The sequence below is a fragment of the Centrocercus urophasianus genome, unplaced genomic scaffold, assembly GCF_019232065.1.
Source record: "Centrocercus urophasianus isolate 14NV4802_14NV808 unplaced genomic scaffold, USGS_Curo_1.0 seq_27, whole genome shotgun sequence".
Classification (NCBI taxonomy): domain Eukaryota; kingdom Metazoa; phylum Chordata; class Aves; order Galliformes; family Phasianidae; genus Centrocercus; species Centrocercus urophasianus.
In genome coordinates, this window is record NW_024884833.1 from 463,524 (window position 1) to 485,127 (window position 21,604).

A 21,604-nucleotide genomic window follows, 5' to 3' on the forward strand; every position below is an offset into this window, starting at 1 on the left:
GAGATCCACTCTGCTGGAGTTTTACAAGTGAGCCCAGGATAGGGGTAAGTGTCCTATCTGTTCTTTCTGTTATTATGACCTGCTTTGTCTAACTCTCTTGTTTCATGATTATAGCATCTTTATATTTGTTGATTATACACCCACAGAGCATACCCCTACTCACCTGCAGAAGGGGCCAGAGCACATGTATGCTGAGCACATGCAAGTAATGTTTAACTTGGATACTCTCCTGTCCTCTTGTCATGGCTTGGTTTTTGAAGGATTATGAAGAAGAAAACTTGTGTATTGTATAATGAGAAAAAGAGATAGCTGAAAGCACTAAAATGAATATTAAATAAACACTGCTCTCAGAAAAGTTGATTTCAAAGGAGGTTAATGTTCTTTGTATGACTGAGATGCTGCTTGAAACAATGTATTCCAGGTTTGATGTATACCTGGCTCCTCAGCCAAAGACAGTATTTTATATAACAAACATAAAACTAAACCAAAATAAATTAGTAATATAATTAAAAACTGAATAGTTTTACATTGCTGTTTTGTCAATTCTCAATTAATAGTGAAGAATCATCATAGTAAGTGAAGCCGAAGAAATATGACTTCCATGGATTCATTCTGTCTTGAACGAATTTGTCCATTCGAATCTCAATTCCAACGTATAATAACGTTATATTTTTGATAGACAATTAAGTGCTGATTGTTACTTAATTTCCTTCATTGCTTCTTTCCTCATAGCCAGCAGGAATTCACGAAGGAGAAATCATGTTCAATCAGTGTGACAGACTTCTATGATGAAGTGATCAGCCTGCTAAATGTGGGAAAATGTGTGAAACAGTGAATTTCCGTAGGGCCTTTGACACTGCCTCCCATAAGGTCTGCAAAGAAAAGATATTGTTTTATGGGGTGGATGGCTACACAGTGAGATGGGTTGAAAACCAACTAAGTGGCCAGGCCCAAAGGGTGGTAGTTAGTGGAATGAAGTCTATGTGGAGGCCAGTAACTGGTGGTGAACCTTGCAGTCAGCAATACTGTTCTGTATGATAATTCATGATCTGGATGATAGGGTGAAGTGTACACACAGTAAATGTGCAGATGACACAAAATGGGGAGGTGGAGCTGATAGGGCAGAGGATCATGCTCGTATCCAAAGGGACTGTCTGGAGAAATGTGCTGACAGGAAACAAGGGAAGTTCAGCAAGGGGATGTGCAAAGACCTGCACTTCGTTAAGAACAATCCCAAGCACCAGAATGTGCTGGGGGCTACCTCAAAGGAAAGCAGCTGGGGATCACCTGCTTGAACACACGCCAACTATATACCTTTGTAGCAAAGAAGGCTAATGGTATCCTGGACTACGTTAGACAAAGTATGGACAGTAAGGTCAAGGGAGGTGGCCCTTCTCCTCTCTTTGGGGGCTAATGAGACTACAGCTGGAACACTGTGGTTCCCCAGTAAAAGACAGATGAGGGTACATCAGAGTGCAACAAAAGAGCCATGAAAATGATGAAGGGACTAGAGCATCATTACTATAAAGACAGGCTGACAAACTTGAGACTGCTCAGCCTGGAGAAGGGTAGGAGGGATCTCATTAATGTATGTAAGTACCAGAATGGCACTTGCAAAGAAAACAACCAGGTCCAATTCAATGATTCCCAGAGACATGACAAGAGGCAGTGGGCACAAAGGGAAACAAAAAATTCCCTGTCTGAATATCAGTAGAATTTTTATTTTTACTGTGTAGGTGACTACTTGCAACCTGCTCAAGGTGGCCCTGTTTGTATACAGGGGTTGGACAAGATGACTTCCATGGGTGCTTTCCAAGCTCTAACATTCTGTGTTTCTATGTAATTATGGTTTGTGATCAAGCCATTTGCTAATCAAAGTGATAGCTAGGAGTGAAAAAGTTTTTTTAAAAAAATAAAAAAAATAAAAATTCACATTTACAGATCTTCCAGCATTTACTCATTTTAAATAACAATGCTGTTTAAATACTTCTGTTCAAAGATTTACTGGAAATCAACCTTATTAGCTAACAGCTCCCCCAGCAACACTAAGAAAATTCTTAGAAATGCTCTTGACAGTCTTAAATCACTTCATCAAGAGTAATACAGACCATTTATTAGTTAGCAAACATAAATCATTTTTACTTGAAAAGAGGAACATATCTAAAGAACTAGATATTAGATACTAGAACTAAAACTTTTTGTGAGATCTTGTGGCTCTGGTTTGAAGATAACAATCTGTGCTACAAATTATGAAGTGACATCATCATAGAGCAGTAATGCAATTTTTGCAGCGTATGCAACACAGCAGCAATCTCCCTGGGGACAAAAAAGCTGGTATTTTACTCTATGTCACCAACACTCACCACGATAAAGTAAAAAAACATTCCTGCTTGCTCATCCCATTCTATTGCTCATCCCACTATTCTAAAATGGAAAAACTCGCAAGAGTTTTCCTCTTCACAAACACTTAAGATACATTTTCACACATTTCAAAGGTTTGGCGAAACTGAGCATGTCCCGACTTTGCGGTACTCATCTTCAATGTTGATCCCAACAGCTCCCCCTTCTAGAAAATATCACATGCAATTATCTAGAAAATGAAGCATTACTACAGACTTTTTAGATCTTCCATGTTGGCGTAGAGAATGTTTTTATAAAGTTACAATGGCAAAGCAGATCTGAACAAATGCATTAATTATGATGATTTAAAGAACAATGCAAATAAACCCACAGCAGAGGCACGTGTCCATAATTACTAAACTTGACTGGCACTACAGCTTGATGCACTGAGAATCTGGTTGCAACTTACAAAAGAAAAGAAACCACATGTACTATTTTAAACACTATTAACAGGTTGTTCCACACAAAGAAGTCAGACACCTACAATGAAGTCTTTACTATTCTGAAGACAAAAACATACCAGGTACTACAAAACAGCTGCCAGGCTGTTAAATTCATTCCTTCTCACTCAAGCAAATGTTGACTTTGCACACAAAACTTAATGATACTTCAAAGAAATAAAATATACTGTGAAATAAAGTTTAAGAAGATAAATAGCTGTGAATCTTTTAAAGCACAGGTACAGTATTTACACTGAAGTTCTTCTAAGAGATAACATTTCAACAAATCACTGTGGTTACAGCAGATGTATGCTATAAAGGTGTTTTCTACACAAATTGAATTATTAATCATTGAAGAGATGATTGAACTCACACTTACTTCAACCTCTGCTTCAGGCACATGGAGTTACTTCAATCAGACTCTCATCCTTTCTTCTTTATCACCCCTGTGCACATTTTCAGTTTCACCCAGTCTGCATTCCATGCAAAGTCAAAATTCCTATGTTGTTATATTGTGCCTTGCACTACAATGCTTGACGTGCCTCACTGTCTTAACAGGTATATCTGGGTGCATGGATGGTGCCACACAAAGGGCTTTGACTTCTGTGATAGTGGATGCATCTTGGATAGACCAGGACATGATGTCAGATGGGACACAACTGACCAGATAGGCAGGAATCTGACTGCACTGAATTAGCAAACCTTTAAACTAGATTTGATGGGAAAAGGGAATGTACCTCTTTAGTTACAAAAAATGAGTTACAAAAAAGAACCAGGGAACTCTGTCACTTAAGGAAGCAGGAGGAAAAAAAAACCTCAGATTTGTTCCAAAGCCATTAGGGAGGGCTCCTCCAAGAAGGTAACATTCCCCATAGGCCAGCTGAAATGCCACTACACCAATGTATACAGCATGGGAAATAAGCAGGAGGAGTTGGAAACCATAGTGTAATTAGAAAACTATGTCCTAATTGCTCTTAGAAATGTGGAGGTTGCCAATCCTGCCCACAATGGGGTAGATGGTCTTTAATAAGTCCTTTCCAACACAAGCCATTCTACAAACTACACGACCAGAACACTATTTGTAGGGATACAAGGGATCAATGGGATACAAGCTTTTTAGAAATAGGGGAAGTTGAGTTGCCCTATATGTTAACCAACTGATAGATTGCAAAGAGCTACCTCTGAGAAACAGTCCTGAATATACTAAGAGTTTATGGGTAAAAATTAAGGACAAGACCAATAAAGGACATCTGGTGGTAGGATCTACTACAGGCCCTAGAGGAGCTTGGTGACAAGGCCTTTTTGCTTAGCTTCAAGAGTCATTGTGCACATAGTCTCTCATCTCTATGGGACATTTCCACCACTGAGTACTTCCTGGGAAAGCAACTCAGCAGGCTGCAACCAATCCAAGAGACTCCTGGAGCGCAATAAGGGTAACTTCCTGCTCCAGGTACTAGATAAACCAATCAGAGGAGAAGTGCTATGGACCTGCTATTCACCAATACAGACAAACTCATTAAAGAGGTTAAGACTGCAGGTGGACTGGGATGTAGAAATGATGTCCTAGAGGTGTTTGTGATCTCGAGGAATATGGGCCTGGTAAAGAGCTACGTCAAGACACCAAACTTCAAATAAATTAACTTCCAGCTGGTTAAGGAATTACTGGATAACATTGCCTGGGAAGCTCTTTAGGGACAAAGGAACAGAGCAGAGCTTAATGATGCCTTTCTGAGAGCACAAGAGTTGTAGATCCCCCAGTGCTCGAAACAAAGCAGGAAGAGCGGGAAATCAATACAGCAGGAAAAACAACCTGCTGGTCAAGCTGAGGGATAAAAAGGAAGCACACAGGTAACTGAAGCAGGGATATGTGGCTCAGGAAGAATATAGGAATGCTGTCCAGACAAGCAGAGATAGGAACAGGAAAGCCAAGAATTACAAAATCATTGAATCATTTGAGTTGGATGGGACCTTAAAAAAATCACCTAGTCCAACTCTCCTGCAATGAAGAGAAACATCTACAGCTAGCTCAGGTTGTTCAGAGCCCCATCCAGACTAATCTTGTATGTCTCCACAGACGGAGCATCCACTGCATCTCTGGGCAACCTGTTCAAGTGCCTTACCACCCTTACAGTAAAAAAATTATTCCTTATACCCAATTTAAATTTCCCCTCTTTTAGTTTGAAACTATTTCCTCTTGCCCTATCACAACAGATTCTGCTAAAGAGTCCATTCCCTGTCAAGGAAGGAAGACATTCACTTGTCAACCACTCAGAATTCATTATCTTGAAACATGAGGTTGTTTGTAGTTTAGATGCCATTTCACATCTAGTCTCTATGTACAGCAAGACAAAAATTGATTAAGCCCAGAAGAATGTTAATACTTGTGAATGTAAAAATATTGGGAAGTGAAATTCTTACTTCAGAGCACTAAACACTGATCTAGTTCAAGTTTAGATCTTGATCACACATACAATCATATTCAGTACTATTCTATCAGTAATATTGACACAGTTACCACATTGCAAAGACTCAATAAAGTGATTACGTTCTTCTTTTCATAACTTATAAATAAGTTCCTTACTTATTGCAATGCTTACAATATGGCTGCATTTTCCAGTAGTTTTCCTCACAGTAGTTATGGAAAGTGCACTCTCAGCAAGTTTGCTGATGATAGAAAGCTGGGAGGAGTGGCTGACACACCAGAAAGCTGTGCTGCCATTCAGCAAGACCTGCACAGGTCGGAGAGCTGATTACAGAGGAAACTTAGGAGATTCAACAAGGACAAGTGCAGCATCCTACACCTGGGCAGGAATAACTGCATCATCAGTACAGGTTAAGGACTGAGCTGCTGGAAGAGAGCTCAGCAGACAGGGAGCTAGGTGTCCTGGTTGACACCAGGACATTAGCAAGCAATGTGCCCATGATGCCAAGAAGGCTATGATATGCTGGGTTGCATTACAGAGTGTGGCCAGAGTGGGTGGATCCTCCCCCTCCATTCTATTCCGGAGTGGTCACATCTGGAATACTGTGTCCAGGTCTCTGCTCCGCAGTTAGAGAAAGATAGGGAACTACCTGAGAGTCAAGGGGAGGGCTACAAAGCAGATTAGGATCTGGGAGAATCACTCTCATGAGGAAAGGCTGGGAGACCTGGGACTGTTCAACCAGAAGAAGACCAAGAGGGAATCTTATGCAAGCTTATAAATAGTGAAGGGTGAGTGTCAAGACAATGACATTCACCTCCTTTCAGTGGTGCCCAGCGACAGGACAAGGGTCAGCAGGCACAAACGAGAACAGAGCAACTTCCATCTGAACATGGGGAAAAGATTTTTTTCTTTTAAAGGAGACAGAGCACTGGAAAATGCTGCCCAGAGGTACTGTGAAGTTTCCTTCTCTGGAGATATTAAAAATATTCCTTTTCCTGTGCACACTACCCTAGGGAAATTTCTTTAGCAGGTGAGCGGGACTAGATGATATCTAGATTCCTTCCAACCTGTAAGACTTTGTGATTGCGTGAAGCTTTCAGCTAAAAACAACCCAATCCATCTATATGTAAAAAATGCATCTTGCTAAAGCAAACTTTCAATTTCTGATTATCTGTTCTACACACTACTTTTGAGGATCTATGGGAACTGCTGAGTCACGGCCTGAACCTCTGATTGATCACCTGAGGCGAGCACTGGGTCAGCCATGGCAGCACAGGTGAAGGCAGTTCAGTTGTGCTGCCGGAAGGGGTGGAGCCTGGCTCCACTTCTCCTAGAGCCATTTAAGAGCTGGCTACCAGTGCAGAAGGATCCCTTCTGGAGATCCACTCTGCTGGAGTTTTGTAAGTGAGCCCAGGATAGGGGTAAGTGTCCTATCTATTCTCTTTTTGTTATTATGACCTGCTTTGGTCTAACTCCCTTGTTTATTTCATAACTGTAACATCTTTATATTCATTGATTATACAAAGGAACCTAGTAAAGAACAGTGATTGCTATGATCATATTTAAATCAATGTTTTTTGTGAATTCAGAGTGGCTATACTAAGCCTCTTCTACTGTATGCTGTAATGATATCCTCAAGAAAAGAACAAATTTCAGAAGAACTTTGAGGAATGCTATTTAAACTATAAAGTGACAAAACAGAGAATAGCAATTTCTGTAGCATGGTACTAGTGTGAGTTCATTCCCGTAATCCAATTCTTCCTTATCCATTTCAGCTGAGTACACATGCATACTTCATAAGCAAAGGAACATAAGCTCTATCACATAATATTTAATCACCTAGGAAATTTTTTCTCCAGCAAGGTCAGAACAATGCGGGAAATTCCCCAAAGTTTGAGAGAGAAAGAAGAAAACATCAAATGAGGTAAGACTCCTTCATAACATGCTTAGGAATGCCTCTTATTTACAGATGAGGAATGTCTGAATGTTGTCTTACTCTCCCCACCTCATTAAATTAGACTAAATAGTAGGGACAAGAAAAGTGAAAGTAGATAAGAGGCATTTCTGTTGTTTCTCATTCAACAGACAAACACGAGCTCTGTGCAAACACCATTAGAATGTGTAGCAGAAAGCTTTGGTCATCTCTTCTGGATTTCCTTCTACGACAATTCTCCACCTGTCTGAACTGATAATGAAAGTAAGCAACTATAAATCCACAGTGTTCCCAAAAACAAAAGTATGTATAATTAAAACCTAAGTTCAGATAACTGATGGTATTATTTCTCCATATACACTGGTCTACTGTTACAGAAACTCACTCCTAACAATTTTTTTTTTTTTTTTTTTACACTATTATTTGCATTAAACAACTTTTGACAATATTAAATTCCTTACAATACAACAAGGAACTGGAAAAACAGAAGTACCCAGCATCCTACAGCTGAATTTACTGTTCAAGTCATGGACAAACACACACAGCATTGAAAGAATAATAGTTTTAGCTCCCCTGTGTTTAGTGGCATAGAGTGCTAGGTTGTGAAACATATTTGTGTCCTAAAATACATTCTAAAGAACTTCAGCATAAAGCACAAAGTATGATGCCTGTGTAAATAATCTCAGTTATATTCCAGTATCAAACCAGTATTAGGTAAATCTTCTAATAAAGTCTTGTAATAGCAAAGTCTTTGGAAAAAAGATCCAAACAAAATCCAAACTTTTTTTTAACACTTCAGAAAACAAATGAAGTTATAGCTGTATTGGTTATCATAAATAAGATAACTAAGTAGTGAAAAGCCAGGCATGTCTACCTTCATTTTCGCTATTCATTGAATAACTAACTATATGTTAGACTCAAAAACTCACTGGAAGACAATTTGTTCTTGAGAGAATATCAACTGAAGGACAGGAATTATATATATATTACATATAATAATTGTGTACATATAAAATATTTAAAAATTGCTGTTCACCACATTAGAGTGAGCAATACTGTTTCTACTTCCAGGGCAAGATTAAGCTTTTGATCTACGCAGGAGCAAGAATTCTTTAACATTACAGACCACAAACCAGAAATTTAAAAAAAAAAAAAAAAAACACACACAAAAAAAAACCCCACATTACAGGGGTTGTAAGGGATCTCAAGAGATCACTGAGTCCAATCCTCTGCTAAAGCATGTACCCTACAACATGTAACCCAGGTGTTCAGCTGGGTCTCCACAGATGACTTCACCAGTGCTCCAATTATTTTAGAATGTATTTTTCTTATAAATACAATTATTCTGTGAGAACTGCTAGTAATGCCCTTCTTAAAAAGCAACTTAGAGATATTTACATCTCATTTAACACCACTTCAGTTTTTTCTCCTCTTCTCAGTTTTAATAAAATACGATTTGTAAGTATAAAAAAACTCTGCTACCATGCCACTAAGTATATCTAATATCAAAACTGAGGCAAACATGCATTTTTGAAGCCGCCTTATTTTTATAAATGGCATATAAGAAAAGCAGTTGCACAATAAACATCACCTCTATAAAGCAGTTTCAAAAGCTACTTCCACACATTTTATAATGTTTTGCTAATGGCGATTGTCATTCAAAACAACGATTCATAGAAAGAAGATGTTAAAGTATGCATTGTAAAATAACATCTACAGCAAAAACTGCAATGTAACTTAAATGCAGTCACAGAAATCTGTTTATTTATTTACTTTTCATAAGATCATAGAATCATAGAATGGCCTGGGCTGAAAAGAACCATAAAGATCATGTAGTTTCAACCCCCCTGCCGTGGGCAGGGATGCCAACCACTAGACCAAGCTGCCCAGAGCCACATCCAGCCTGGAACTTTTAAACAATAGTTATCTAAATTAAAAACCCTCACCTACAATTTAGGTTGTTATTAATTTTGTAGTTTGTTTTTACAGTAAATGAAAACAGTAACACATTTGGAAAGCTAACAATGCAAAATACATTATTGCTGCTAAACACTACGTATATGAAACTGAACCGCAACTATTAAAATTCATGTTCAGATGAAATTTATGTTCACTGAAATTTTTTGGAGGGAGGGGTTTATGACTGATTGATATAGTAAGACAGTTGTTTTGAATATTCTGCACAGATACTTAGGATCTAAAAAGTCACCTGTCTTCTTAGGTTTAAATTTCCATGCAAGCTCTAACTAAACTACACTGGCAACAATTTTCTGAATGCACTTGTCCTTCACAAGCTGTTAGGTTAAACATAGATCTTTTGTTGCTTAACTTTATGGCTGAAAGTGAGTATTTACCTGCAAGTTGACACTGTTCTGAAACTAGGCCTGCTGCAGTGTATGAAGCAGCCTGCTAAAATCTTACATTCATAGCTAAGCTCATGACTCAAAACTGCTTTATAGTAGCTCACAAAAAAATACAGCAGCCACCTAATAATTTGAAGTGATGCAACAACTGTGTATCTCCACTATTTTGAAATTGTTTTTAAGTTTTTCAGTGAGTTAACTGAAATCCTCCACCTACCTACAGCATTTTTCTACGTGGTGTCCACATACATGACAAAAATGTCAACTGCAAAAATTCTCAATCCTATTTGCTTGATTAAGCAGAAACATGATTAATGCCCACAGTCAAACCAATACCTGCACAGACCAAACCTAACACTGTATATCTCTAGGAGTGATGATTTTAGAATCATCATATCACACACTTACTCTGTATTCTTCTGTACATGAATAAAGTAATATTATCAGAAAGGGGAAATATTGCTGTGAGATAGCATAGCAAAAAACAAGTTCAAGCTTGTTTGATCTCTCTGAAGCTAATCAATCAGATTCACTCACCTAAACTTTATTTGTAACACACAAATTCTTACAAGTTACACTCTTTCTAGACATATTACGCAAATTAATCACAGTTCAATCACCTTGCAAGCCTGTAGTATATGCCTGCGTAACTGAAAGGGAAACTCTCACCAAAAAGTTGGTATCTGAACAAGGTAAAGCAATAATGCTGTCCAGTTTCGAGAATCAAAATGCAGAATGATCAGCTAAGCAAATTTCAAAACAAATAAACAAAAATCAGTATTTCATTAGTTTTTACTATAGGTAAAAATGTCAACTCACCTGACTTGTGTTTCTTGTGTTTTGCTTTCTTTTTGAATAACTTGCTCTGGATCTCAGATTTGTAAGATTTGAATGGATAAAGATGAACCTCACGTCTTCTTTGCAAGTCATCAAGTTTTTTCTGCAGATTTTCATTTATAATATCCTTCAATTTCTTTTTTTTCTTTTTCTTCTTCTTTGCCCGCAACTTAATTAGTTTATTGTTATTACTTCGAAGTGAGTTCTCCAGCGTTATTTCTTTAGCAGATTTGTTGTACTCTGTGTCTTGGTTATCATTATGAGTGCCATTGACAAGCACCTGACAAGCTTTCAGCGTGTTCTCTTTGAATGGACTGATCCCAACTTTTACTCTGGCCATTTCCGCACAACCCTGTCCGTTCTCTGCAGGCTTTCTTTCTCCTGAACTAAAGTGATCGGCCATGCTCACAATCTCTCCTGAACTAATTAAATGCCTCAAGTTCTCTTTATAACAAGTTTTTTTAATATCACAGACTCCTGAGGTCTTCATTTCACAGTTAATCTTAATCTCTGTAGTGACACTAAAGCTATCTAAATGTGTATCTTCTTCTGGGCAGCCAGCAATGGAACCCATACTTTTCCCTACTTCTGACTTGGAACGAGGTAGCAGATCTCCTCTATTGCCAGAGCTGACAGCTCCATTACTTTTGCTTACATACTCATGTTTTACCTTCTCTACCTTTGTACGTGGCACTTTTTTTACTTTGATGGGAGGAGATGGAAACTCAGGAGCCTGAAAAGGTTTCTGTTTGTAAATACGAACATCTGCACCACAAAACTGTGGAAAATGAACATATGCATTTTCTAAGTAGTCATAACCAAGAATTACTTCTCTGCATTCATGAATAGGTTGACCCAGAACAGCGTCTTGAACATCCTTTTGTGTTTCATAGACAAAATCACAGAGACCTTTAAGCAGCCACACTTTCTGGTAGAATGGTAGTTCATGAAACGGTTTTTCCTGTAAGGGATTAACTTCTCCAAGGACTTTAAAAAACTGTGGACACAATCCAAGTTTTTCTGCAGAGCTGTTAGGATTGTCAGTCTGCCCTACAACATTATACCAGTGTTGGACTTTCTGTCTTAGTGCTGCTTCCCAAGCCCTGTAAGAAAGTGTTGGCCTACGATGTAATGTAGATCTGCGATGTGGAGGACTTAACAAAGAAGTCATTATTTTAGATAAAAAAGCATTACACTGAGGCATGAGAAGACAGCGTTCCAATTCATAGAACACTATTTCAGGTAAGTTTAAAATCTGTTGTGCTAAACAAAGGAAATGACCAATAGCTGGAATCTCCCACATCGTCTCCATCCTCGTTGGTGCTGCTTGAGCTAAAAGTGACTTTTCCCATTCTTCTATTTCCTTCTGACTAGCTTCTTCTGCTTCTTTTCTTTCTTGCTCTCTCATCCTATTAGGAGAAAGTCCACAAAAAATCAGGTATCAGTTGAATTAAAAGAAACAGGAGAAAAAAAAAAAAAAATCAGAACTCCAGTATGATATACACATCTTGAAGGAATAAGGAACACAATACATACCAATATTTGGTTATTTATAAAACATATCCCTCTTTAGTTCTCAAATCCCTTATTTTTGCTGTGTTTCAGTATTTCCAATTAACAGTATTTTACTTGTCATCCACCCATATAAACATCTCTTAATACAAATGCTAGGTAGCTTAATTCCAAATTATTGTCGTGTGGCTTGTGTCACCTAACCTGTAATCTCCTTGTTTCTGTCTAACTTAAGTGCTTCATTCACATGCAGGAATGTGAAAATCCCTCCCATGTGGAGGCTTGTTTATTAGCTTGTGTACAACAGTGGTCAAAAAGGAAACATATTACATTGTATGAAGAATGTGATGGAAAAAGACATTAGAAATAAGATGCCATTACATTAATAAGTGGTTTGCCCTCACCTGAAAAATTGTATTCAGTTCTGGTCCCCTATCTAAGAAAAGGATAGAGCAGAAATAGTGGGTATTCAGAGGAAGAGGTTATTGGCAATATGAGTCCTGTTAAACTCCTTTAAAATTTCAGACTCCATACAAAACATTAGCAAGAGAAAATCACGACCACAATATACAGAACAATTTCCTTTTACTTGTAAATTTATCATGACAGTCAAAAGCAACAAGTTGAAGAGGAAGAAATGCTTCCACTTCAGATAGCCATTACCTTACTACCTAATTTAGTAGATCACAAGACATGTTAATTTAGTTCTAGAGTAACTAAGAGGACATCATCATTAATCATATCAGCACCAACAGCTGTTAATAGTAAGAAGAATTTAAGTTTTAATGGTAAAGACACATTTTTGCTTCATAGCATGACCAGATTCCAACCTTTAGAACCAGGATATAACCATACATGTAGGAAATTTTTTACAGAGCTATTCCCAAGCTTCTCATCATTTCTTCTCCAAAGGTTGTTTTTGTAAGTACACTTGGGAGAAGAGGAAAAAAAAAAAGTCTTTTGCTGCCACATAAAACTAATAGCTGCAAAGGCATGTTCTAAATGAAGTTTACCTCAATTAATGTATGACTTAGGGGAAGTTATAAAAGGAACCATCAATTGATAGATAAAATAGATTGTACAAGACATGAATAGACAACAAGGAAGAAAATTATCTACAAAGTATACCCATAAAAAGATAATGAATAGACACAGAGTAGGAATTCCACAAAATTAACTACAGAAAAGAAAAAAAAAAAATTGTTTCAGTCTTCCAAAATATGCAGCTTAAGAAAATCTTGAACATGGTTTAGTGGGCATGGTGTTGATGGGTTGACGGTTGGACTTCATAATCTTAGAGGTCTTTTCCAACCTTAATGATTCTATGATTTTAAAAAAAAAAATCCATTTCATAAAATGCCTGCGTCTTATAAGACTATCTAAGTACCTAGAACAAAGATTTAGATATTAACTTGGATTTCAACAGCCAATTTCTTTAGTTATGAGGGTGTTCTCTAGCAAGGCGCCAGCATCAGCAACTTCGCCTATCCTAGCGCTGCAAGTTACTAACTCAAGCAGTTCAAGAGACTCAACTAATATGCTTGATAACTAGAAAGAATGCATGCTGACTCACTGGATGCACTGCCAGAAAAGGAATATGTTTTTATTCAGCAGACCACTCACTTGCAAGCTAGGTAAACAGCGGCTCAAAACTGATTTGACAGCACACAAGCAAGTTACGCTGTTGAACTGCACACGATTTCATGGGAAAAATCAGCAGTAGAGCAAGACTGGGAGTAAGGCAAAGTTTGATACAGTGGAAATCAAAATCTTAAATACTTTACCCACTCACAATTAGACAAAGAATAGCCAGTATTACAGCAACAGATTTGGATGCTTTTTTTTTTGTAATAGTAATAAGACTCAAACGATTAATTTGTATCTACTAAGGTAGTGCTTTAGTTCTGAGACTAGAGTTAATACCACAAATTTAACAAAAATACACCACAACAATTAGGCCTGAAAAACATGGATAATTGTTTGCTAACCCATATTTTAACTGAATTTTCCCAATCAATTCAGTACAAGCTTTAAATAGATTTAAATGCAATTTCAGGTGAACAAACTTCAACATGATTACAAAAAATGAAGAACGAGTGAAAGGCAAATTGAGTAAAATGCGTATTTGCCAGTGGATCAAGTTTGTAGCTCTAAGGACCACTTCAATGGCTTTACTAAAAGTAAGGCACTGTGAACTGCAATAAACCACCCAAGGCAGAAGTTTTATATCTCCTTTTGGTAAGTATATACTCTGTAGCAACTTGGGGTATCACATTTCTAGAAAAAGAAGGTGAACAGCTATTTTTTTCATAACAGATAAAATATAGATGATGTTGTGTATATTCTATCAATAATCCAACATAAGCACAGGAATTTGTAATATACTTTTGAAGAAAAATGGTATGTCAACGTAGTGTTTCAAGTATGCGTATTTATAGATAAAAATACTGTGAAAAATACACATGATATCAATATTACATGGATCTCCATTAATAATGTATTGCTAATTTGATAGGCCTTTTCAATTTCCATAACCTTTTCATAAAAAAAGTATGTCAAGTTCAGAGAAATTGAATGCAAAGTTGAACACTGCTCAAGGGAATTCACCAGAGAAATAAAATCTCTACAAATCTTTACTTTTTTGAAGTTGAAAATGAGTTGAATCACAAGAAAGACTCAATCATATCTAGGGAAGAAGTACTGGTTAGCATGCAACAGAGCCCAAACTGTATGGCTTCAGATCTGTTAAAAATTTTTACCTGCAAACTGAGAATGCCTTCATTACATATGGGAAAAATCTCTAAAACCTTTAGATTTGAAAAAATTTAGAAGCATTTCATCTCCTAAAGCTAAGTTCTTATCACTACCCTCCATGTTTATCACATTTGGTAACTGCAAAATCCCTCAGAGTTAACTACACACAAACTGTAAATTTTTTACTTAACAAAAAAGGTAAAATGCCAAACTGGTGAGATAACAGGAATGGCACTTGCAGAAGAAGTTTGCCTCTGGCCATCAGTGAGGTAAGTACAAACAAGTGTAATTACAGTCTATTTCTGTGACCATATTGGTAATTGTTTTTTTGTTTGTTTGGTTTTTTGTACAGGAAAAAGACCATTAAGAAGTAGGATAAACCATGACTGGGCTGTAGATGCTTTCAGTTACTATTAAAAATTTTACAGTTCAAAAACAACAGCAGCCTTAAATTACTTACAAAGATTATAATGCTTTAGTATTTTCTCCAAGAAGGTGATAAATTAAAAACTAATTCCTTTCTCCATGGATACATTATACTGAAGGCTGGCTTCATTCATTTACTAAAGACAAATAATACTACCAAGTTTAGTGATGCAAAGGAGTCTCAAATATTAAGATGGCATGATTATTTTACCAAAACACAGTTTTTCCTTTTACCTCTTCTCTTCTTTTGCTCTGAGCTGTTCCTCTTGCCTTAGAACCTGAACCATCACAGACTCGAACATGCCCGTTGACAAGCCTACTAAATTGCGAGGTGTGGAACGACGTCGTGTTGAAGTGCATGGTGTTCCTTTCTCATCTTCTAGACCATAGGATCCTCTAGATGTTACTGCTATTGATGTCTTCTCTCTTAAATGCCTAGAAAGGAAAACAAAGTCAATGCACAATTATAATTTTCCTTTACTACTGCACTACAATGCCTACACCACCACCCATAGGTCAAGAATATTTAGTCAGGACTTCTTCTCTTGGTATCACTAGGACTGCCTTCAGAAATACCTTTACAAAATTGTATAATTTAAAACTAATAGACTAACATACATATATGTTCATGTCTCTTAAAAATGATGGGTAGTTATCTCAAGGAATCAAGTACTATTTGGAGGTTTAAATCCATTTTTTAATCGTTAAGTCATAGAATTAGATAAATATTTGGAAAGAAAATACTTCTGCAATACTTAAGAAATCACACTTTTTAGAAGATATCTAAAAATACTGAAAAAAATGTTTTTTTTTGTTGTCACTTTCTTCAAACAGCAGCTTATTACTATTAAATATTTTTTAAAAGAAGTTGTAAAACAGCACAGCATAGGTGGTTGAGCAGTAACATTTCATACTATGCTGTATTTCAAAGTAATGCAGTGAAAATGCTCTAAGCGACATTTGTCACACACTCTGAAAACAAGAGGGAAGAAAACAAAATCCAACCTCCTCTTAAAATTACTCCCTACTTTGAGGTAATACTCTTTAGTTTGTAGTAACTGAAAATCATACAGTCAACATTGCTGCACCTGAACTACTTAATGAAGAAGACTGAGTAAATATCACCGTGAAGTGAAGCCAACTGGGATAGGGAAAGCCCATGCACCAAAGGAACTGAACTTGGCATGGGATGTCAAAATATCAAGGGATTCTACAGGAACACTGATAAGAATATAACACAAACGAAAAGGGAAATGGCAACAAAATATGTGTAGAAAACTGAAGTACTGAACAAGGCCTTTGCCTTACCCTTCATTGCAAATCAGTCCTTCCACCACTCTCCCACCCCTGAACCTCTAGGTGGACTTTGGGAGAACAGAATCACTCCCGCAGTAAGGAAAGAGCAAGCTCAAAACCACCTGATGAGAGTAAACATGTTTATGGGTCCCAATGATATGCATCCCAGGGTCCTGAAAGAACAGGCTGATGTGGTTGCCAAGCCATTCTTCACCATAAATCAACATGGCTGTCAGGTGAAGCTCTCAGTGAATGGAGAAAAGGGAAACATCACTACTATTTTTTAAGAATGGGACAGTGCAAGGAAGCATGGAGTAACAAATCAGTGAGCCTCACAAATGTGCATGAGGAGATCACAGAAAAGATCCTCCTGGAGGCTGTGTTAAGGCACGTGCAAGACAAGGAGGAGACCTGCAACTGCCAGCATGGCTCCACCAAGGGCAGGTTGTGCCTGACCAACCTGGACTACAATGGACTGACAACATCACTAGGAAGAGGAAGCTCAAACGACACTGCCTGCTTGGAGGCCTCTGACTCCACATCCTTATCCCCAGCTTGAAGAGATATGAAGGGTGGACTGTACAGTGGATAAGGAATTGACTGTATTGTTGCAGCCAGAAGGTTATAGTAAATGTCTCTCTGTCCACGTGAAGGAAGTCAAGAGTGGCGTCCCCAGGGGTCTGCCTTGGGACAGGTGCTCTTCAACATCTTAATCAATGGCTTAGAAAAAGGGTTTGAGTGCATTCTCAGCAAGTTTGCTAATGGTACATGCAGTTGATACTAAAAAGGGAAGGGATGCCACCCAAAGGACCTGGACAAGCTTGAAAAGTGGGCCCACACAAACCCAGAGAGATTCAACAAGCCAAGTGCAAGGTGTCGCACTTAAAGGAGGGCAATCCCAGATATGTATACAGGTGGGGAAAACTCAAAGCATCATAGAATGGCTTGGGTTGAAAGGCCTCAAGAATCATTAAATTCCAACATCCCTACCACAAGCAGGGACATCAAGCTCCAGATCTGGCACTAGGCCAAGTTGCCCAGGGCTCTATCCAATCTGGCCTTGAGTAACTCCAGAGACGGAGCATCCACAGCCAATTCACTGAGAGCAGCATGGCAAGAAAGACTTAGAGGTTCTGGTGGTTGAAAAGCACAGTGAGAGTCAACAGTGTGTACCAACAGTATCCCAGGCTGCATCGGGATACGGGTGGTCAGCAGGCCAGGGAGGCAATTGTCCTCCTCTGCTCTGATCTCATATGGACCCAACCGGAGCACTGCATCCAAGCCTGGTGTCCCCAAGACATTAAAAATATGGAGCTCTTCGAGAAGATCCAAAGCAGGGCCACAAAAATTATCAGAGTGCTGGAGCAGCACTCCTACAAAGAAAGGCTAAAGGATCTGGGCTTGTACCATCTGGAGAAGGCTCCAGGAAGCCCTCACTGTGGCCTTCCAGTACTTAAAGAGATCTTACAACCATGAGGGAAATCAACTTTTCACATGGACTGATAGTGACAGGACAAGGGAGAATGGTTTTAAACTAAAAGATTAAGGTTAGATGTTAAGAGTAAAATTTTTACACAGAAGACGGTGTAGCACTGGCACAGAAGCTGTGGATGCCTCATCCCCTGAAGCATTTAAGGCCAGGTTGGATGGGGCCCTGGGGAGCCTCAGCTGGCGGGCAGCAACCCTGCCAATGACTTTTACCATGCACACAGAAACTTTAAAGATGTATCCTTATAAATCTCTGATGCGTTAGTATAAGAGTATACTAACACAGTAGTACATCTGTAGTATACCCTACAGATAAGGCTAGAACAAGTTTTAGCCTGTTCAATGTTTTTTATTTGAACCAAAGCATTTGCATTTCTGAAAGAACAACAACAGCAACTGCATTTTTCAGTAAACATGACTATATGATGGCACTGTGCACAATTTGCCTTTGCTTTCTTATGTAATCTCTAATAAAAAGCACTCACATCCTATCAAGTCTAATGAGAGTAACATAATTCAGCAGAGGCTTCCACAAAACACTCCTGTGCTCAATACTGCTGAGATGTTGTGTCATACTACATACAGAAATTAATCTAGAATAAACCTTTCAAATCCTGTTGGATTAGGTATCTATTTTCCAGGGTTAATAGTTTTAAGACACGATTCTTTTTTTTTTAATCAATACAGATGGTTTTCTTGAGCCAATCACACTCCATTATGTACAGCTACTTCATTCTACTCCTAACTGCTGTTAGGCACAACTGTTTCAAATGTGTAGTGCTGATATACCAACACAGTTCATACTCACAGTCACTTATTCAGTTGAGCTATTCCCCATTCTCCTCAAGTGTTCCCACTACACAAGACAGGTTTTTCTTACCAGCTGGCACTAATACCCTGTGTCACTAGCAAGTTTAAGCTTGATGGACATGAACAGCTTTACATATCTGCTAATACCATTCCTTCTTGTTCACCTTCAGCCTCTCCCAAAAATCTTTTGAGAATTTTAACATGTAAAACACTAAGTCATACAGAAAACCAGTAGAAATTTCAGAGTAAAAAGACACCATAGCTTTAATGTGACTGGCCTGTGTCAAACTGAAGGGAAAACATATTTCAGTTTGATTTAGATTGGACTTTGTACTATATGGCTCGAAATGTTTCCACACTCAGCTGCTTTGGCTTAAAACCAAGGAAGGAATTTATGCTTAAACATACCACAATTTGTATTTTGTTATTTAAATCTGGGTTTATAAATGCTAGGTGTTATTTTCCATTTCCTTAATTCCAAAAATAGGGACACTAAATTATCCATTTCAAAGCAGGTACTTTGGCCCAACATTTTATTCCTACTTAAAGGCATTATAAATTTCACAGACCACAAAAACTGCGTAAAAATCATCATGTATTTTTAACTGAGATTGGTATTAATTTTAAATAGACGGTCATACAGAGGCAGTCATACACGGGCAGCACTTGTTTCTGCCAGCAAAAAAATAAAGAAAGGAGCATTTGACATCTTGTCCAAACAACTGCGTCTCCATGTTCCTAAAAGGCTTCTTTCAGATGCAAAATCTTAGTCAGGAAATGCTAAGCCCTACTTTGCATTTTAGTATGTCAAGCTTCAGAAACTCCAAAACATTTTGAATTAAGACCTGAATAGTGCCAGTAGGCACCATTCCTCTTTGTGGTAGTACTGAGAGTTTGAAGGTTTGATCCTACTGGGAATCACTCACATGTTTTTTAAAACCATTCGTGGTTCTGGAGTTCAGGTTTCTGGGTTTTTTTGTTTTTGTTTTTTGTTTGTTTGTTTGTTTTGAATGTGAAGAGGAACAGAAGGTTAAATTCCAAAAAGAAATACATCTGCATAATCTACTTTATGTAAACGGCATATGCCAGATCCTCGACAGTTTTTCCACACTTACCGGGACAGCAACGCCAGCTTCTGTTCCAGCATCATCTCCAGCTTCTGAGCCTGTTTGGACAGCCAGTGATCCACTCCGTGCAACCGGTAACACGTCTCCAGCATCTGCCGGAAGTCACCCACGAAATCTGCTATCCCTGCGTACTGCCCGCTGGAAAATTTCTCTTCCATTTTCAGCAGCCACATTCCAGTTGGTGACTGCTGAGCGGAGCGGCTGCTATTATGACCCGAGAGGGAGCCAGCTCCTCCTTCTTCCCTCACGCATTCCTGATCCGTGAGCGGCTTTAAAAACGGCGCTGTCAGAGGCCGGTACTTCTCTAGCAGGAACTCGCGCAGGATGCGGTATCCCTGCTGCAGCTCGGGGCTCAGGCTCTGTTCCCAGGAGCAGCCGCCGCTCTGCCCTCCGGCGACGCTTCCATCCTCGTCCCGCCGCTCCTCCCGGCGCCGAGGACGGCCGACCGAGGCCCGCTCCGCCGAAAGGTCTCCGCCCGCGGCGAGCCCCGCTGTCCGCTCCGCGACGTCGGCAGGCCGCGCAGAGTCCATGTCTGCCGCCCCGCGCGCGCACAGGTCCTCGGCGGTTGCAGGGGCGACGCCAGCCGCGGGCAGGCTCTTCAGCATCAGCTAGGGGCCGCGCTGCCCCGAGCCCGGCCGCGGGATCCACATCAGGCTCACCTAGGCAGAGAGACGCGGTTCAGCCCTCGCCGCTCTCCCTAGCGGCGGCCCCAGCCCTGCCCCCCGCCACCGAGGGGAGGACGGCGGCCGCCGAGGAAGAGGAGGAGGAGGAGGAGGAAGCGGCGGCGGCCGGCAGCCGGCTGGGCCCGCCTCTCCCCGGCCTTCGCCTGGCGTGCCCGGACCCGCGCGCACGGCCCCGCCCGCCACTCAGCCGCGCCCTCGCCTTCAGGGGCCGCCCCCGGCGACGGGCACGACGCATACCCCGCCCCAAGCCCCCCGCCGATCCCCCTCGAGCGACGGGAAGAAGGGAGGCGGGCGCGGCGCCAGCGCTCACGGCGCCGGGCGGCCCTGGCGTGAGCACCTCCCCTTCCCGCCTCCTCGCCTCACGGTGCGGCCCACCCCGCAGCGACGGCTGGCCGTTGCTGACCGTTGGCGACGCGCCGGGGGAGGGAGGGGGGAAGAGGGCGCTGCGGCCGCGGAGAGGCGCGAGAGAAAGAGACGCGGCGTCTCACCTAGAGCGCATGCGCTCGAGTGGGGGATGGGTGCTTTGGGCGCCAGGTGAGCCGGCGTCATCAGGGGGCGACGCGCTCGGAGCGCCCGCGCGCGGCTGCCGTTGGCACAGGCGAAGTCGCGGTTGTTTGGCGCGGGGAAGGTGCCGGCCGTGGGCTGGGGCGGGGGGTTGCTTTAGGCACGGGGGGGATCGGGACCGGTGGCTGCCAGCGCTGAGCCGTCCTGAAGGTGCTCTTATTCTGTGAACGCGTGGACACTCTCCAGTGCCACTGCGCTGTGACAGGCAGCAGCGAACTGGGGAACGTCACTTGGACACGGCAGTATTAAATATCTGGGAGATGTGTTGGTGCTCGCAGCGTTGAACATGCATGAACATAGAGTACCTTGCTATGCGATAGACAACGAATGTACAAAAAGAAACAACACCAGAAACTTTCTGCTTGAGCAGTCCTCTGCTCCTCCCTCAGGTCACCACCGTTCATTCTGCGTGGTCACTGCAGAAAACAAACATGACACCGTCCTGGCTGGAGCAAAACAAGCTTTGTGGCAAAGTATTGCAGAACTATCCCTGTCCTTACTGCACTCTTTACGGACACCATGAAATCTCCCTCTGTTCACCCATGCTT

General features: G+C 40.4%; 1 protein-coding gene and 1 long non-coding RNA gene across 2 annotated transcripts in view; one reads left to right on the forward strand and one right to left on the reverse strand.

The window, feature by feature from the left end:
- Positions 1-20,414, reverse strand: part of KIAA2026 (KIAA2026 ortholog) — a 60,589-nt gene extending 40,175 nt beyond the window's left edge. Inside the window, exons 1-3 of the mRNA XM_042826745.1 lie at positions 19,798-20,414; positions 15,323-15,523; positions 10,379-11,805 (exon numbers count right to left, since the gene is read on the reverse strand). Coding sequence (XP_042682679.1) covers positions 10,379-11,805; positions 15,323-15,523; positions 19,798-20,414 — 2,245 coding nt within the window. The remainder of the gene's footprint in view (positions 1-10,378; positions 11,806-15,322; positions 15,524-19,797) is intronic.
- Positions 6,663-7,554, forward strand: LOC122164623. The gene is made up of 3 exons (XR_006170277.1): positions 6,663-6,684; positions 7,123-7,187; positions 7,349-7,554. It is a non-coding gene; the product is annotated as an uncharacterized LOC122164623 (long non-coding RNA).
- Positions 20,415-21,604: the final 1,190 nt, after the last annotated feature.